Source organism: Dicentrarchus labrax, unplaced genomic scaffold (genome assembly GCF_905237075.1).
Source record: "Dicentrarchus labrax unplaced genomic scaffold, dlabrax2021, whole genome shotgun sequence".
NCBI lineage: Eukaryota > Metazoa > Chordata > Actinopteri > Moronidae > Dicentrarchus > Dicentrarchus labrax.
In genome coordinates, this window is record NW_026136719.1 from 32,341,006 (window position 1) to 32,361,638 (window position 20,633).

Consider the following 20,633-nt stretch of genomic DNA (forward strand, 5'->3'; position numbering starts at 1 on the left):
AGCGCGCGCACAAAACCCTTAAAAGCCAGTTCTCTGCACTTTTTTTTTTCCTCCGCTCGAAACCACGTGTAAGGTTTCAACCCCGGCGGTGACTGACAGCTCCACCGACCAATGAGAGGGCGGGGACTCCTCGCTTTTCCTCGGGTCAGGGTTTAACGGCACCAATGATACACCGGCAGAGGCCGGCCCGGGCTGTGTAGGCGTCTCCTGCGCTACAAAGTCACTCCAGCCTGAATTACTGCAACTTCTCTCTAACTTAGGAAAAGTTGCGCAGTCTGCTCAGTGCTTTGCAAAGCGCTTCAGTCCCCTCACAACCAACCACCCAGCTCTTCCACTTCTCCTCCCCTGCTTCGCTTTATCATGCATTACAGCCATGTTCCCCATCTGCTCTTCTCTCTGCTCTGCATCGGACTGACTGGTGAGTACTGACTTCTTTGCTTGCGCTGTGTTTCTCTTAGATGTAGGTCAGCTAAAGCAATCTGCAGCTGCTGGATGTGTCGCTAAAGATCAGCTCTAGGAAGCAGACTGACGCTTTCCTCCTGTATAAGACTCCCCAGCACGGCGATTTAATGCGCAAACGGTGCGTTAATGACGTGCACGCTGTGTCTAATTGTCGCGGGCTGCAGATTTTGTAAGTTAAACTCTGGGGTTGAACGTGGCTGGGGGAGTCTCCGGATCAGAGCAGACAGTTCACAGAGTCAGGACTGGGTTATTTTTGCACTCACTGGCCGTTGTTTGATGGAAAACTGTATCCCCCCCACCCCCCCCCCCCCCCCACAGCCCAGTCTGAGCTGGAGACGGATGAAGTGGTTCCCAGGCTGCTGTCTGCGCAGGAGGCGCACCTGTCCTCTGACCATACTGTCCGCACGCTGCGCCACCGGGGTCAGCGCTCCCTGGACGCCCCTGGGGCAGGACCCTCTGACCCCGATCATATAATTCTGTCACTGCCCGCTTTTGGAAGGGACCTGTATTTAAGTCTGACGCGGGACAGCAAGTTTCTGTCGGGGGACTTCGTGGTGGAGGAGAGGCGCAGGGACCAGAGCGCAGCGGCGAGCCGCTTATCCACGAACCGGCTCTGCTTCTACTCCGGCTCCATCGTCAACCACACCGATTCTCTGGCATCTGTGAACACCTGCGGCGGCCTGGTAAATCCATCTTCATTTTTTGGACTTGTTGATAAGTTTCATGTCATTCAATCCCTAGCAGTTGAGCTTCAGACCGTTCCATTAAATGCACTGAAAAGGCAGGCTGGATTACAGCCGCCTGGCCCGGAGAGACCCTCCAAGCAGGAACTCTGCTGAAGTGCCTCTGAGCATGATTCTTAGCGCCTCATGACCTGCCAGTGGGTTAGTCAGTCTAAAGTCACACTGTGCTGTTCAAACCCACAATTTGAAATGCTTCTGGAGATCCCAGTTTCCAAAGATAAATCTGTCTGGCTCAAAATTTTGGAAAATGTGTCCAAAATGATGCAGAGGACATGTCCAGGCTTTCCCATTTAGGAACAGTTATTTTACAACCTTAAAGCAATTTTTTTTTTAGAGAAAACTGTATGTTAAGGGTTTGATAAACACTCATCCTCCATCCACTGATGAAGACTGAGCTCTGGAAAAGCCAGTAAATTGGCCTTGAGTTACGTTTTTTTTTTTTTTTGTTTAGTCAAACTACTATTTCCAAAGTAAAGAATGAACTCTGATGCTCAACATAAGTTCATAGAATAGGTTCTACAATATGACTTTTTGTCAAAATCTTGATTTGACTGTCAGACAGAGCTGAATAAGATGATTCTTCAATTAGAGCTGCAGTGATTAGTAGATTAATCCATTAGTCAATCCTAAAGAAAATGAACTGCCAGCCATTTTGATAATCAATTAATGATTTCAGTCTTTCAAGCAGAATGTCAAACACTTGCTGGTTCCAGCATCCTAAATGTAAGGTTTTGTTGCTTTTCTTTGGCATTTGTGACAGCATTTTTACCCAATTTCCCTCTGGGGATTAATAAAGTCTATCTATCTATCTATCTATCTATCTATCTATCTATCTATCTATCTATTTTTCAAATTTTCTTTACTAAATGATTAATCATGAAAATAATTGGCAAGTTACTTAATAATGAAAATGATCCCTACTTACAATCTTTAAGACAAAAAAATGTAATCTTTACTATTACGGTAAAAGGATATCAGTTCTGTTGATTTTTAGGTTTTATCCATCCAGCAAACCATATGAATGCTATGATGATGGTTTTATTTGCAAGTTACACTCTGTAATCCAAAAAATGTCGTATAAATAGTTAAAAAAGGTTTTGCCATAAGATATCATGGTAATTTACGGTTACAGAAACCTTTACCTATTTTGAGTCGTGGTTTGACAGTTTTCACAGTAAAATCTACAGACATTTTTTTACAGTGTACATAGGGAAAATAAAAAGGGGAAAACTGGATTTTAAGAGCTCAAACCGGCCAAATTACTGTCCAGGGATCCATCTTAAACAAAAAGTTACACCTCCATCAGCTTCTCTGTCTGCTGTTCTGTATCAGAGCCGGAGCTCTAAAGAAAATCTGAATTCCTCCACTGTGAGCAGTGAAGTCCCACATTAGCTGAGGCATTTGGATAATGCTCTTATGTAAAGTGAGTGTGCAGGTAGGGGTTCAGTCCTGCACTATTCAGCAGAACGAGTCTTGAAGCCAGCTCTAAAAGTGAACTGTGCTCCTTTATTTCTTACAATATGTCCTCAGTGACAGTTTGAGCATTAATCTAACCCACAATGAATGAGCAGATCATTGTCCCGCTGCGTACAGACACTGAGACACATGGTGGGTTTGTATGGGGTGAAAAAAGCAGCCGCTTACAGTCTGTCCACCCCAGGTATCGTCCGGCTGAGGGGCTCAGGGTGTCCTCAGTAAAATGAGAAATTGTGTCCTAGTTTCAAGCTTTACGCTACAGTACATTCTATGTTCTTACAGTATGTTTACAGAGCTTACAGTTAATGTTGGCAGCTAATGGGAAATGATGCAAGACACAAAGTCAGCGACACTGCAGTATTGGAACGCTCCACTGCCAATTTCAGATATGAAAACTCAAATGAAAGAGTTTTTAAATGTTTTTTTTTTCTTCTGAGCAGTCCCACAAGTCATCACACCACTGTTAACAGTTTCTTGACTTCTGTCCAGCAGTGAGTAACTTCACCATTTCTCTCATGCATTGCATCAACAGTGTCCATCAACACCACGCTCAAAAGCAGGGCAATCCTATTCTGCATGCTGGCATCTTAAGGAGAATTCCGAGTTATAACCGTTTGAGTCTTATTTTTTGTAGTTTTGCCCACCATTCCTTTTTTTTTTTTACATTGTCAATGTCACGCTTGCTACATTTCCATTTGATAAATCAATTTTAAAGGTCCAGTGTGTAACATTTAGGGGGATCTATTGTCAGAAATATAATATAATATTCATAGGTATGTTTTTATTAGTGTATAATCACCTGAATATAGGAATCATTGTGTTTTTGTTACCTTAGAATGAGAGGCCGCCATGTTGAACCGCCACTGGCGCCAGGTAGGGCCTTTTTAAGCTTTTGCGAATTTCGTGGCCACCGTAGTTTCTCCGACACACTTTGCAGCCCATTCTCATTCCCAGGTCATCAAATGCAGACACAGTGTTCATTTAGTTGCAATCTGCAACTTCACCTCTAGATGTCACTAAATCCTGGAACTTTAAAGACCAGCCTCTTCAGACAGCCTGTTGAGCACAATGTTATTAGGCTATAAATGATAGACTGATGGACAAAAATATGAAAGCGAGACCCAAGTTGGAATAAATTATTTTTCTAGAGTACAATAAATATACTACAGACTCAAACCATGGTCAGAATTTTGTGGAACTGGGACACAGGGAAGGTTTAACTTGACTAATTCAATTTATTTGTCTGAAATATGAGGGTTCTGTGGGCTGTCTGTATATTCAGTGTTCCTAGAAATTTTATTAGCAGCTCAGAGTATCAGATATTGGTTTGCCACTTCTAAGTCTCCGAGTGAACTGCTCTTTGAAGCCGTCAGAAAAAAAGCAAAGCTGGTAGCCACACACGTGCTCACTGTCTGTTTGATCTTGAGTCTGACTGGGAGTGTGATCAGGCTGTCTGTATTTGTCCAGACTTCACACACACCCAGGCACACACACAACACACTGGTGTGTCATGGAAGCATGCAGTGTACCCCAGATGCCTTTAAACTCCGACTGAAGCTGTGATTGGCCGCCAGCCAGAGCAGACTCCTGACCCTTTTTATTGCCATTTTGCTGATTTTCGTTCTTCTTCTCCAGACAGCTGCTAGATGTTATTACGTTGAGGAGAAAATGCTTTAAAGTGCGACGTCCATCCACTGAAGCTAACTACGTCGGACTCAGTGACACCTTAAGCGGGAGAAGCCCAGTCTCTCCCGTACACAAACACACCTCACCACAAATGTATAATGGTTTGCCTGTGTGCTGTGTGACACTGATCTCCATATGGTCTGGGGTATATGTAACACTATCCAGTCACAGCTGCTGTCCTTAACCCTGCAAGTCAGTCAGCTAGGATACCTCAGCGCACACACACACACACACACACACACACGCACACACACGCACACACACGCACACACACGCACATGCACACGCACACACTGTACATTTGTCATCGGTCGCAAAATGGCACTAGCCAGTCATGTTTTTGGCTGAGGCTCAGGTCAAGCAAAGCCCCCCAATACCGTGTCCTCCTGTGGGTTTCGTTCTTTGTATCAGTAGAGCTGGGGAGTGGCAGTAGACAAATTGGATTGTAATAATGCATCCAACAGCTTCCAACATCTGTGGATGCAGTGGAAAAGGATACTTAGAGGCACTAATGTTCCCTTATGTACCACAACAGGATAATGGATACCAGTTGGAAATATGACCAGTTATGGTGTCAATGGAATTATCTGACATATTTTCCATCTTCCACCCATTTCTCTTTTTGATGAACAAATATTATTTCAAAGTAGAGTTAAAGACCCAGTATGTAACAAGTAGGTGGATCTATCGTCAGAAATGGAATATAATATTTATAGGTATGTTTTCATAAGTGCGGTTCAATCCCCGGCTCCTCCCGCTGCATTTGCAAGTGTCATCGTGCAAGCACTGAAGCCCAAATTGCTCCTGATACTTCTGCCATCAGTGTATGAAAGGGTAAATGGTAAATGGACCTGTACTTGTATAGCGCCTTTCTAGTCTTCTGACCACTCAAAGCGCTTTTACACTACGTGCCACATTCACCCTTTCACACACATTCACTCAGTGATGGCAAAGTCCATCGAACAGAAACTAACTCATTCATACACATTCACACACCAATGCACGGCATCGGGAGCAATTTGGGGTTCAGTATCTTGCTCAAGGATACTTTGACATGTGGCACCAGGAGCCGGGGATCGAACCCACAACCTTCCGATTAAGGAATGACCCGCTCTGCCTCTGAGCCACAGCCGCCCCAATGTGGGTGAATGTGACATGTAGGGTGAAGTGCTTGGAGTGGTAAGAAGACTAGAAAGGTGCTGTAGTGCAGTCCATTTACCATTTTCATGGAAGCTGCCATGTTGAACCGCCATGTTTCTACAGTAGCCCAGGACAAACAAACTAAGCACTGGCTCTAGATAGGGCCTTTCGTGCTTGTGGCGAGTTTCACAGTAACCAAAGTTACTGCACAAGTGGAAGGCAAAGACTGGTATGATTGGTTTTAAGTACCAGCGTGTAGGATTTGGTGTGATTTTTAGTGGTGAGATTTCAGATTGCAACCAACTGGAACCCCTCATCTCAATCAAGCATTTAGGAAAAACTACAGTGGCCAACTCGCAAAAAGCCTGTGTTTGGTTTGTGCATTCACAACGACTCTTATATTCAGGTGATTATACACTAATGAAAACATACCTATGAATATTATATTCCATTACTGACAATAGATCCACCAACATTACACACTAGACCATTTATACATATACTTTTAATACAATACTTTTTTGCTGTCTGAGCCGATGAGATCTAGTATTATTCTAACTTAGCACAACCAGGGTGAAAGAAATAAAATATCCCACAACATAATTGTCATATTTATGTATTTTGTGGCAACTGTCAAGTCACAATAATTCAGATTTCACAGCAGTCAAGTTTCAAGTCCTAATTTCTGCGAACTTAAGTCGGACTTAAGTTTAAATGTCCTGACCCAATTCCTTTTTTATCAGCATTAATATAAGTGCTGAAACCTTGCAACCCCACTATGAGCCCAGTGGTACTGAATCAGCTTCACATCCTTAAAGTAGGTCTAGGTGTATATGGTTGCTGTCCATCTTTCTTCACTGTACGCGTCTATAAGTAGTATCTTAAAGCCACATTTGTGAAACTGCTGCCGTGGCATCAGATAACCCAAACCCCAGCAGTGGCTGAAGCCGAAGCTTGGCCTTATCCCAGACTTAAACATAGTTTAAAATGGAAGTTTATTTATCCATGGGGAGAAACTGGGCCATTCCAGCAGCACACATTACGGAAGAGAACAACATGATTTCCTCATGTAAATAAACTGCAGCTCAACATAATAATAAACAGAAAGTATGGGAACAGACATTACTTCTAGTATTTAGATTTCCTCACAGTATTGGTATAATTTACAGATTTCTTACTTCCTTCACTGCAACGCTCGAGAGATTAAATCAAACTCTTCCAGCTGAGGAAAGAGGGACTGTGAACCACTTCAGATCCCCCCAACCACAGCTGTCTTTTCATGGTTGTGATATACCTTTCTTTCCAGCTAATGCCTATGAATAGTATCATGTACCCATGTTTGTGGAGCTGTAGAAATGCTTTAATCCATCCTCCAGTCCACATTATGCTGGCTAACAGCATTTGTCAGCCCTGGGGCTCAGCCTGGAGCGGAATGTCTGTGCAAACGTTGGAACAGACTGAGTTGCTGCTCTATTTTATGGCATACCACACTGCTCTAGTCAGAGCAGGCCTGTTCATAGTGGCTGCACTGTGACTGCTGCCTGTGCATTGTGTCGTTTCTCTTCTGTTAGTCGTTGCTGTTGTTGCTGTGCTAGAAAGAGTGCTGAATGGTTTGCACTTGACTTTGCCATGAGAGTTGATTTGAAAGATAGAACCTCTTCATTATGCTCTTGCATTGGTGCCTTGATTTCAGGAAAAAAGGATTATCTTGACCACTTGATAAAATGTCATAGTGATAAGATTTTATTGATACCAAAACCAGTATCGATTCTTCAATTTTTGGTGTTGAAAAAGCAGGTCTACACAGGTTTTCAGCGCAGACGAAACTGTTTTGTTATCTCTGACTCTGAATACCGTGTAGAAACAAACTAGCGTTATAGTAGTTTCTTAAATGTGAAATGAAGAGTTTCTTCCTCAACACCATGACTCCTTGTTGTATGTTTCGATTCCAATGGATTGGACAATTTGGAACCGGTTCTCGATTCCCATCCCTACTCCTTCGGCTTGTCGGATGGAAGTTACAATATCTGTAACTTTCCAGAACCAACATTTCAGCATCCACACACATCCCACTGTGATTCGCCATGTGTCTGGAGGTGGTGAGAGCAGGGTTTTAAACTATAAGACCTGACTATCAAATATCTTTAGCAATTACACTATATAGTGCATGCTTTAGCATGGATACAGCACTTCTGAACTGAACTGAACTGAACCGTGATTTCTGTGTACCCTGTGTGAATAAGAAGAGACCGTTCCTGGTAGTGCCGACTCAGCAGAGTGCACATGTTCTTTTGCCTTAGTTTGAAAGCTTCAGTTTACAACAGGACCTGGGACTGGGCAGTATTCACTAACAGCCACAGCAATGGGGTGATCAATGTAGACAGTGTAATTGTGTTGAAATGACTAGGTACCCAAACTGTACAAAGTGTCTTATTGGATAACATGTTTTTGAAGAACCTATGTTTATAAAGTTTTCTTTGACTACTATTACTACTCCTAGATTACACACCAACCTGTATGCTGAAAGACTTCCTGTACTCTGCAGTGTGCTAGAACTATTTATTGACAAACAGGTGTGTAGCATATCTGGCTATAGCACAGGTTTTGGTCTCTGTACAGTGGTAATAGACCAATAAAAATTGTCTGTGCTCACGAGGCCAATAAACAAAAAATTTCTTCAGACCCATCTGCCAGCATCCTTGCTATAGGAAGATGTTCAAGCTCCCTTTTGTGAGTTTTGGGAAGTTGGTGAAAAAGTTAGTTACTAGCCCTATGCATCCTACTGTAAACATATGCCTGAATGTCCTATGGAATAGAATTGTACGCAACTTTTCTTTGTTATGATATCTGCATTATATATCAGCCACTGTAAAACCCATATCCGTCGACTGCTCCTGTACAGGCACAATGGAACCAGTCATCGAAGTCAGGACTTTAACCCAGGAGAACATGAACAAACCTACCTACCACCTAACATTATCCCCACTTATGCTGCATAAGTGTTATGTGTACATAAGTTAACCAAATTGTGTCAGGTAAGTGAGATCTTTTCCTGAATCCAACCAAATTAAACATAGCGTTAGTTCAGGCAGGCCACGAAGTCAAGCTCGACTCTCAATTCCAACTACATCAGCTGATCACAGCTAGTTGTAAACGCACATCAGCTGATGGCTCAGCTGATTCCTCCTAATCTTCCTATTGGAAACCATACAAAGTCAGCTGATAGCTCAGCTGATTCCCTCAAGCATCTAATTGGCAAATATCATTCATGGCACCTTATTTAAGCTGCTTTAGCCTGCCTATCTTTGCTGTTTCCTCTACAAGCCGTTTTGCAACCCACCTCCACCCCAGCTCCTCCTTTTATGTTGTATCTAATTAATCAATGTCATTTTCTGATTGCCATCGATGCTTGCTCTGTTCTGTACCCTGGGGGGTCTCTGCTGCCGCTCTTCTTGTCTTAAACTTTTCCACGTAGGCATGTGGAAGGGCAGGGAGGTCCCAGAACAGAGCCATATCGCCAAATGTAACATTCTGCTGTGGAATAAAAGTTATTTTGACAAAAGTGGTCCTGACTGAAGTAGTTTTTGTGCCTTAACCTAACCAAACTGAGACCGTTTAACAACGTCTACCATACAAGCTTTATTTTGAAAGTCTTACGAGACATTGCATATTTATTGTTGCCTACTTGACTGCGGAGCCCTGTACGTTCAGAATTGAAGCGAAAGGGATACCTACAGTCATATTTTGAAGTGTTGGGCCACTGACCAAGTTGCAGTATTGTTAGAAACTTAGATGTTTTCAGCTGATCGAGGTTCTGTGTCAGCGGAGCATCACGTTCGTCCACATTTAGTCTCTCTGGCCGCCTTCATTCCATCTGCCAGTCTGTTGTTTCTTCGTAATCGCTCCAATTTACTTTCATAAATTGTTTTTGCGACTGAGTGTCCACCCGTCACTGCTTCTGTTGATACTTTCATAACCTTGGGTCATGGTGATTGTCTTCAACATAAGGTTTCTGGATGTTTCCATAGAAACCATCTTTTGTCCCAGAAAACAGCAGGGATGGCTTGTTAAGGAGCTTGGAATGGATTTTCATAGACGTGCCAGATGGCAAAGCTGTGAATCCTAAGCATGTGTTCTCTGCCCTCACAAACATACTCATGGATGGAGTATATCTCAGTGCACATGTGTCAAGAACTGACACACCGAAAACAAAACCTCACTATCACTGAGTCCCTGGGGGCTGAAGCATAAGATTACTGTGCTGTAAAATACAGTATTGGTGAAATGCTCCACACTGCGGTGAAGACTGGTGTTTGATCATTTCCAGTGCTTGTCTCAATTTTTCATGAATTCCTTTTTGCTATTTGTTCACACAGCATGCAAACCATACAGTGCATGCTTTCGTACTTTGCATTATGTTACTTTCATTAGTCTTAATCTGTGGTGTCTCTGTGCTGCATTTCCCAGACTTTGCTTGTCAGTCAAACAATGTCAGTAGTACTGTAACATATTTCTCCTCTGACTTCTGTTAGTGAAGCTTGGGTCTCTGTAGGCAGTGGGGAAGAGAATTTTCCTAGGAAAAGACCTACCCGAAACTGTTACTGAATCCCACTTGTACACTAAGTTTTAAGTGTTTTGCAGATGTTGTGCTCGTGCTGGAATCGCATTCCTCAACACAAATGGTGCTGCTCTCACCGCTGATAATAAATGACAACAAAATGTGGTGCAACAGTTCCAAGAACATCTCAGATGACAAAAAATGCCTTGTAATCATTTCTAGAGTGTAAATGGTACATTTGGTTCAGTGTCAAACAGGGCACTCTGAAATTTTGTACTTATTTTATTTATGAAGCTTTCATGAACTGGCTGTGGGCAGAATTACTACTGTGTTTTAATCCATTGGTGATCATAAGAAAGAACCTAAGATACAGCAAAATTGTCTTCATTACGTTGAGCACTCTCCATTGACAATATACCTAGCTTTTGAAATTTTACTTTTCTTTAATCTAAAACTGTTCCTCATTCTTCTCTTTGGAATCATCACATTTTCATCTTGTTCATGTTTTCTGCACAGACTGGGCTTATTCAGATCGGGGAGGACAGCCTGTTCATTCAGCCGGTGGATGAAAATGACCCATCACAGTCCTTCTCCGGACGCAAACACCGGCTTTTGCGACAGCGACGCTCCACCAAGACCACCTCCGCTCCAGATGCTGATCGGCGCAACTACTGTGGGACTGTACAAGGTGAGTGACACGGCAAGCAGGTCTGGATGGCACAGGATATGGGGTTACAGTGACACTGATATCAAGGTTTGCTGAGGGCATTAAAAAAGATGCAAACCACTAGGGATGCACCAATTGGGAAATTCTGGGCCGTTGTTTAAAATAACAGTTTGGCCTATAGCCAATACAGATGTTTTTTAACATTTAGCCAGCACAGAATTGATGTGACACCACAGATAAACACAGCCACCGATAGGCTGATGACAGTCAACAAGGCGGATATCTGTGGATACCAATGTTTGGCCAATAAATGGGTGCCTCCCTACCAACCACTGTTTGTGAAGGTAAAGATGAGTTGTAAACACATGAGACATAGTGCGCATGTATTCATGTGCTGCGCTCTTCCCCTTGTGAATCCCATGAATGTAGGAGTTTGTGCAGTGTTTAAACATGCACTCCCTCATTCTCTTGTAACGTTCACCAGCAGTCGCCAGTCTTAACATTTCCTCCCGACTCAACACGCATTTCAGTTTCAGTACAAACGAAGAATTGATGTGTGTGTCAGTAATCAGAGAACAAACAAAGAGCACGAAAGAAAAAAGTTTGTTATCTCATTTTCATAGTTTTGGCTATCATTACTCTCAGGAGTAACGACATATTCACCAAGCTGAGATCTGGGAAAGTGGTTACTCACTGAAAAGAAGTCTGCTAGGTCAAGAAACACGAGCAGTCAGATGATCAGACAGGTTGGAAACAAACCTTCAGGTTATACAGAAGACAAAGGTGAATGGCAAAAATACCCAAGCCGGCTGTTGTAAATATCCATCGCAGTTTACAGACTCACATCTTGCTTCAACTTTGACCTACTGTACTTACTGCAGTTGTGTCAAAACAGTTTTCCCTGTTCAAGTGCGTTATTTGACCTCCAAATAAATTGGTTCACATCAGTGTTTCTCAAACGTTTTATCAGTTTAGAAAATATTGGGCTCTCTAAGTACCACCATTGTGACCAACGTTAAAATACAGTAGTGTAGACTACAGACAGGTTTATTCTAGGGATGCACAATTAATCAAGATATTATTGAAATGGCAAAATAGCCATGTGCAATATCTAACTCAGAAACTGCTATTTTTTGATAAGGGGAAAATGTGTAACAGCATTATAATGAAGTACTGTAGAGCTACAGAAATCCACAGCCTGACAAATCTTAAATCTCCAGATTTAAGAAAACATGTTTGTTTGGTACAGACCTCAACAAATAGCACATCATTGTGATTTAACTTTTTAACTTTTGTTTTTTTTCAGTGAAAATGAAAATGGATCTGAAATCAAAAATGATCATGATCTGTCAAAATAATTGCAAAATGATTTTGTTACCATATCTTGCATCTAGTTTATTCCATGTAAGAAGATATATTTATTTTTGACTGTTGTTGAAACCTGAAACAGAACCAGTTCATGATTCAGAGCTAATTTAGTGTAAAAGCACCACTTCTCTTCCCAGTAGTTCCCATTTGGAGTCATGATTGCAGCGTTTCTGAACCATCCATCCATTCATTCATTCATTCATACATTCCTTCATGACCTCAGTTTACTATCTTGCCATCACATTTTAGCTTGTAACTAATAATGGATATATGCATGCATTACATGCACAAATGTTAATGTAGTACAGCCACGGCTGTGGCTCAGAGGCACAGCGGGTCGTCCACTAATCGGAAGGTTGTTGGTGCGATCCCTGGCTCCTTCCGCAAGACACTGAACCCTGAATTGCTCCTGATGCTGTGCATCGCTGTGTGAATCTGTATGAATGAGTTTGTTTCTGTTTGATGGGCTTCACTATGTGAATGTTTGTGAAAGGGTGAATGTGGCATGTAGTGTAAAAGCGCTGGTGGAGTGGTTTTTAAATATTTTTTTTAATTGGTACATGTGGCATAGTTTAGATGGTGGATTTAGTGGTTTAGATCATTGAGATGAACTGTTGGTTGGTTTCCAACCTGTCTGATTGTCTGTCTGATAGGTAAGTTGTTTGACAAAAATGCTCTCGTTGAACCATTGAACCGCAGCCATGCTCTTGTTTTCCATTTTGACAACTCAGTTTAACTTTCCTCAGTCCTGATTTTAAAAACACTGCACACTTTCTCTCTTGATCCACTGGGTCTTACTCCTGTACAAATTGTACTTTGCTAATACAAGTAGGGATTTTTATCCTGAACTGTTTTTGGCAGAAACATTGCTTCATACATTTGGTCAAATTACAGTGGATAGGGTTGGTGTGATTTTTCAGAATCTGGTTAATGTTCCTCACGCTCACCTCAAAAACCCTGAAAACATCCTCCAAATGCCTCTGCAGCGACGCGCTTGCAGTGCGCTGTGTGAATGAACTGCTGCCTGCCTCTCCGCCCTCCCGGCTGAAATGGGCCAGTTGAACATCCCGGGGAAGCAGTGCTAATAAATCATAGGTTTCAGAGCAACATTTACTGCTATCTGATATGCTTTGATGTTCATTCAGCTCCAGCGTGTTGTAAGAGAGGCTGTGTGGAATGCAGATGTTTCCTTATTTAATGTGTATCTCCTCTCTGCAAAGTTCATGTTGGAACCTGCTGAGCCCCTCGCTGTTAACGCTATCAAACACAGAGCAAACTCTCTCTGCTCGTTTACATTAATAATGTGCATATTTTCCTAACCCTCGGCGTCTCTTTGCCAAGATCATAGATTTTTGCAGTGGGAGGAATTCACAGTGAGGGTTTTTTTTTTTTTTTTGAATATGGCAGTTTTTGTAGTGTGGTACACACCTGAACACAGGGTCCAGTCAAAAGCACTAATGGCCAGCTTGGGAAGTCATGGAAAAGTTTAAATGGTTGCAGATTGAAGTTCTAGTTATCCAAACATTTCTCTGAGCAGAGAGCCGTTCTGGAGGCAGAATCAGTGAGTGAAGCCAAAGAACTTCATCACACAGCCAGAAACTCAAATTAAAAGTTTGCTGCAGGTCTTCTTGCTTCACTAACTTCTCAGTAGATATCTGCTTTAGCTTTACAGGCTTTTCTCTGAGGCAGAGCCACAATGGAAATAAAATAATAATTCTGATACAAGCCAGTAACCTAAATGTGAAGTCAGCTGACAGGTAGGGCTGATCTGTATCTGGACTTTTAGATATTTCAGATATTCATTCTGTACCGCGTGACCACATTCCTAAGAAAAATATAATTTTCTTTTGGAATTCAGCCATCTTTCATTTTATTATTCATACCTGTGCTTTTCCTCATATATGTCAAAATGTCTTCTATGAAAAAGACTAAAATATGTCCTTGAAGGCATTCATGGTGTTGCACTCATGTAGAAAATTTGAAAAGTAGTTGTATGAAAAATAAAGAGCTTAATGGAGAAGTCCAAACCCTGCCTGCTTTCTCACCTCCAAACACCTGGCCTATCACTAAAGTAGTTAATATTGGATGACTTTGGAAAGTTACAGAAAATGTTGGACACAGGTGCTCAGATTCTGATGTTGGAAACTTGCAGTGGGAGTGGGGGGGGTTCAAGGATCCAGCAAGTGCTTCGGTTAAAGCATACTGATGTCTTAAAGCCCCTACAAGGAACTCATTTTGTGTTGATTCTGGCGACCCCTCTGGACAAAAGTGTTTCTATCACCTTGTTTCATTGATTTCAAAGGGAATCCCACCAGTTAGCAGGCATAAAGAATAGCTATAGCCTCCAGAAATAGCCAATCTTCTCTCTGGTGGTGGTATTTTTTATGTAGGTATATAATGCATCAGTATTTAATCGAGACTGTTTCATAGACTGTTACAAACTCCTAGTAGTACATTAGCCTAGTTAGTTCCTTCAGCTATGATCTTCCAATTGCACATCGTAGCTGACCCTCAATAGTATCTGAGTACCTGAGATGCACTGGGTTTGCCAACTCTGCCTACCTAAAAACCGCATTTGATTGCAATACTTTGAAGGTCTGCTGTAAATACTTTCCAGCATCAACCAAAGTTAGCAACAGTCTCCCAGACGCAGGTTGGGTTTGTTTTGCATCAATGGAAGCATGGTGGAAGCCAGAGACAGAGCTGCAGAGACTTCTTTGCCCTCTAAGAGAAGGATTGTTTTTTTGTGCTGAGGGAAACTTTTGAGGATGGTCACCCTGTCTGCAGAACATACAGAAAGAAAATCACTGTGAAAAGGGGCAACATTTCCAATTTTACGGGTCATCTTCGTGACCACCCCCCAATTCTTTATAGGGAATTCAAGGCATAATGATAATAGTTTGTAAATAATGTAAATTGAAGCTTCCTATGACACTCAAAAACACATAAAAGCAAAGACCTGGTGGAGATCAGGGGTCATTATGAAGACAAGTGCTCAGCTTATAAAATGCACAGTGTATTAACAGTTACCAGGTTAGCTAGTTAATGTACATAACTGCATACTATCCTGAGGAGAGTATGCATTGACCTTACTTTTCCATGCGATACAACCCCCCCATAACCCCATTGAGTGGCATAACAAATGTAATGCCTAAATGAATGGGGGATGTGTGAACAGCAGACTTGAGAGTAAAAGCCTTCATAGTTTACTAGTTGAAATTCATTTTAGTTTTCCTTTAACCTCCAAGCTTCAGTGGAGCTGCTCAGTGGCCATCAGATCAGACTTTGGTTGTATGTCACAAACTGGCTCAGGGAATATGATAAGTAGATAGTCCATGCAAGAGATTTACTTAAAGGTCCACAGTGTAGGATTTAGTGGCATCTAACAGTGTCATTTTAGCAGCTTCCTCACTTCACCCTTCTAAGCGCGAAGCAGAAACTATGGCGGTTGCAGAGCGTGAGAAAAACACGAACGACCCTATTTAGAGCCATTGTTTGATTTGGTTTCCATTTCTTCCTATAGATCTTTCTAAATGTTCCACTCTGGACCTTTTAACTAAGAAATGGAATATAATATTCATAGGTATGTTTTCATTAGTGTATTATCACCCAAATAGAGAAATTGTTTTGTTACCTTTAGAATGAGCCGTTTTTATCTACAGACGCTGCGGGTCACCTTCCATGATCCACCAGGAACCGCCGTGTTTCTACGGTAACCCAATAACAGACCTTTTTGCGTTTTTGCCAATTTTGCTGCCAACAGGGATTCTCCTACACACTTAACAGCATGTTCTCATTCCCAGGTCGTCAAATACCGATGCAAGTGGTGTTCAGTTAGTTGCAATCTGAATCTTCATCGTTAGATGCCTCTAAATCCTACACACTGGACCTGTAATCATTTCCGTGATAAATTAGGCTAATGGATCACCCCATGTCAGCATAAGCTAACCGCAGCAGCAGTTACTTTACTTGGGGCGGCAGTAGCTCAGTGTGTAGGGACTAGGCTTGGGAACTGGAGGGTCGCCGGTTCAAATCCCACAGACCAAAATATGGAGTGTGGACTGGTAGCTGGAGAGGTGCCAATTTCACCTCCTGGGCAATGAAAAAACCCAGCTCGACCTTTGCCCTTGAGCAAGGCAACCTAACCCCAAGAAACTGCTCATGGGCGCCGTTAACGTAGCGAGCCAATCACTCCACCACCTCTCTCCCTGTTGCATGTCCACAAGTGCATGATGTGTGTGTAAAGTATATATCTTCTATCTTCATCTTACTGTCCGTCAGGAACTCTGTATATCACAGAGAGTTGATGCGGAGTAGCTGGAGGACATGGGGAAAACCAGAAATAATTTTTTCCATAAAATATGATCTAGTTTCACCAAAAATAGTGCCATAAAATGTTACACACTGGTCCCGTCCCAGAACTAAAAGTTACACAGTGCAAGAACAGTTGGGAATGACAGAGGCGCCATTCACCATATTGCAACTTATTGTAGCATCAAAATGATTCTGAATCTGTTATTTTAAGGTGGAAAAGTTACATAATGTTGCTTTAAGCAGAAAGACACAAGCTGTCCAGCTGCAAAGACAGTGACTGTGCTGCGCCTGACCTGTCTGGTGTTATCATTCTGTTAGCTTGCAGACAATTAAAACTTCTCTCAGACGTTCTCCACATTTCCCCCGTGCACAGTCATTAAGCAGGGCAGCTAGACCTTGAGAACTGAGCTGCACCCCCAAAGTTACATAACACCAGCGGGGCTACAGACCACCAGCACTTTTGACAACCTGTATAAATAAATTCTTTCCATATGTTCATAACTGGGGCATACACAATAAGTGAAACCTCCTCTTTAGAAGGAAAGAAGAAAAACCTGCAGAGCCGTGCACACCGGGCTGCAGCTCTTCTGTCCGTTTGTTTTCAGCCATTGCACAAAGGTTGAGCTGGGTTTTTTCATATGTTTTCATTGCACACAGTCCCAAAAAGCTTCACATTATACACTCCCATTCGGCTCTATGGGAAGATGTCTGCTGATGTTGAATGACTTGTGGAACTTTCTCCAGCCTCTAATTGACATCATTTCTACTGAGTGAAATCATAGTGAAGTTAAACTATTCCCTATTCTGCCAGGGAACGTCTTGGAACCCCTTCAAGGATATCTGACTTTCCCGTCGGCAATGGGTGGCCCCCAGACCCAGCTCTGAAAGTAGTGGCAGCATAGTGTTTAATGGGAGGATGGGGTCTCCAGCTCTAGAGAGACAGAGGTGGTTAGATGATTCAACTAAATGTATGTACTGTATGTATGTATGCTTCTGGGGTCCTGAGGTTAGATGGATGAAGGGAAGTGCCAGATTATAAATTCTTTCCTTTGCATTCATGTCTGCCTGGACTCAGTCAGTCCTCCTCTCCTCTCTTCTCCTCTCCCCTCCTCTCCCTTTTTACCAAAGCTTCCATTTCCTTCCCAAAACCACATGGTCTCTGGAGAAAGATACAAACTGAGGCAGACTTTATATCCATTAAGAATCAGCTCCACGTCCAGAGGAATTCACAACATGACTCTCTCTGTCTCCCGCCCTCCCTCTCCCATGCATTCTTTGTACAGCAGTAGTTCAGTCTGCTTGGACGGAGGTAACTGTGTCATATTGCATAAGAGCCTGGAGGAGGATGAAGAGTGACTGAGCAGTTTGTGCGCTTTACCTGTTGGTTATACAGAAGTATGTTTTTTTTTTTTTTTTTTTTATGGCACGTGCAAACAAATAAAGAGAGATGAGATGGACTTAATATCTCAAAAGTCGGCTCAGCAAATGTTTTACGAGGAAGGAGATGCATTGAACACATTTGTTAGAGCACACACATTATGCAATTTGGTGAGTAACGCTGAAAGTAAACATAACTTTTGTTTGTTTACAACAAAACTCCACGGGACCTTTAACCCAACCTCAGCTGCTTTCACTCAGTTTTCACTCCCTTCATTTACAGTCTTATGTCTGAGTCACTGCACATCTAAGCTTTAGCATGTCATATGTGTGAATCTTCAGGATAAGTTACGCTGTTAAAAAATGCAAATTTTAGATTAATCAATTTCATTATTGTTTAGTCTGTCATAATACAATCCATAAGTCAATTACTTTGCTCCATAAAATGGCAGAAAATTGTTGATGTTGATCGCTATTTCCCAAAGCCCAAGGTGACGTCCTCAAATGTCTTGTTTTGTCCAAAGATATTCAGTTCACTGTCACAGAGGACTAATGAAAGCAGAAAATATTCACATTTGAGAAGCTGAAATCAGAGAATCTGGATTTTCTCCAAAGAAAATGACTGAAAACAATTAATCAATTAGTTGTTGGGTCCAGAAAATGTCTGATTATATATTATCACGGTTTCCCAAAGCTCAACGTGACATCCTCAAATGTCTTGTTTTGTCCACAATCCAAAGAGATCCAGTTTACTGTCAGAGGACTAAAGAAAGCAGAAAATATTCAGATTTGAAGCTGAAATCAGAAAATAAAAAAGGATACAAATTATAAAAAAATATTAATTGACTATCAATAGTTGCCAATTAATTTAATAGATGACAACTTATCAATTAATTGTTGCAGCTCTAGTACACACATGCATAACAATAGGTAGAGGGGACTGTCAGTGTTGCAGAGATAGAACGCCCTTTTCGCGCAGTATTTGGAGTGTGTAACATTCCTGGCTTGATCTGTCAGTTAAAGAAATGCCTTTTTGTCATTCAGACGTAGGTTACTGAAACGTTTCTTCCAGCATTTTCAGACATAACAGAACATTTATGGAAATGGTCACAATGCCAAGATATTTGGCTTCTTGTGCGTAAGAGAGAGGTGTCACTCCTGGAGAACAGCTGTGAGTTGAAAAATAATAAAATTAAAGAAGTAGGGCCCTATTTTCAAGGTGGCACTTCATTCAGTGTAAGCAGCCACTGTTCCAAGGACAGTTGTTAATATTTCACAGGAAATCGAGTCTTAGACATGCCTTCCGATAGCAGCAGGGGAGGTCTGTCAGGTGTTGACACATCTTCAGCCTCTGGTTTGAGAGGTGCTGTACCCGAACACAGTGCCATTACACCCAGCCATCCACAGTGTTTACCTTGACCTCAGATAGGTCAGTATTCTGCATGTTTGTGCAGTATTGTATTGCATTTGCGGCCCATGTAAGGCTTAGGCCTTGCAGTGGCGGCCATGGGTTCAAATTCAACCTGTGGCCCTTTGCTGCGTGTCATCCCCCCTCTCTCTCCCTTTCTCTCTTCAGCTGTCCTATTTAATAAAGGCAAAAAGCCCCCAAAATATATAAAAAATAAAAAATAAAAGTCCTTAGCTTTGGAGGATAGTTGCAGCACTTTAGTGTTATGATCTCTGTATGGTCGTGGAAAACAAACTGGTTGTAGATTAAGAGGGTACAGCAAGTTACTGTGGGCACAGTGGCCGAAGTCTGTGTTCTGCTTGTTCAACAGGTGGTTTGATACATTTATCATACCTCCTTTTGTTGCTCTTATGGATAAAGAGCATTGTTGTCATTGACTTCAGTAACATACGTCCTAAAGTTAATTCCCACCACTGTGAACTCTCCTTCAAATAGGGCCATCCATGTTTATTATGGATACACCATTCCATTAAATGGCCGTAATCTAGGTCAGGTGTCGCCAACGGTTCTACTCTCATGGTCCAGATTTACCCTTAGAAAGGAAGTCACAGTCCACACATAAGTTCAATTCACACCCATTTATTTTATTTACATCCATCCATTTGGCCTGTCAGTAGATTTAATATTTAATATTTTGCTACAGACTATAGACATGAAAGGTGACGGTCATGTCAACAGAGCCAGCAGCAACTTGTACTAAAAAGTTGCATGTCATTCACTCATATTTAGAGTAGCCCTATCTTTGATAACACTGAGATCTTCATGTTCTCTGGGTTTGAGCTACAACATGGATTGTGTGTACATTCATAGCTGCAAGGATCCATATACAATGAATGTATTTGCTATAAGTCCTTATGTGAACAAGTATATCAGAGCTCTGAGAGGCTAAAACAACAATAAATCTTTTGTGTCAGCTTATGTCATATTTTATTTAAGGTAATATTCTGCATATCATAAATAAAAATACTGGATCTAGATACCAACATATTTAGTACAATTTAGCTAATGTCAGGCTGGGAAATAAATCTGTTAATTTAAACCCATCATTACAGCAAATGTATTCACTCATTTGTAGAATTAAAGAATCATCTCATGTGAAATAGGGAATAGACAGCCAGTTTAGCTTTTTGTAGTTCTACAATCATATCTGAAGTGAATGACTTTAAGTAAGCTTTCACATCAGGGACCCGGCCTGGATCCAAGTATACTTAACCCCAACACTGTGTACAGCACCCGGGTGTGGATCAACAAACCGATACACTATCCACTTGAACCAGTGGTCTTGAGTGCGGTTCATGTGTATCTGAGTACGGTTTCCATCAGGTGTGAAAACAACTGTGCCAAAGTACGGAAGAGGGCCACTATTTAAAATGT

The 20,633-nt window shown here is 41.8% G+C and overlaps 1 protein-coding gene across 3 annotated transcripts in view; it reads left to right on the top strand.

The window, feature by feature from the left end:
* Window positions 1-218: 218 nt before the first annotated feature.
* adamts17 (ADAM metallopeptidase with thrombospondin type 1 motif, 17) overlaps window positions 219-20,633 on the top strand; it is a 118,671-nt gene continuing 98,256 nt past the window's right edge. For 2 of the 3 annotated variants that reach the window (XM_051379985.1, XM_051379986.1), the window contains exons 1-3: window positions 219-418; window positions 781-1,145; window positions 10,582-10,753. In XM_051379985.1, coding sequence (XP_051235945.1) covers window positions 361-418; window positions 781-1,145; window positions 10,582-10,753 — 595 coding nt within the window. In that variant the 5' untranslated portion in view covers window positions 219-360. Of the gene's footprint in view, window positions 419-780; window positions 1,146-10,581; window positions 10,754-20,633 lie in introns of those variants that run through there. The other variant, XM_051379987.1, reaches the window with a different exon arrangement.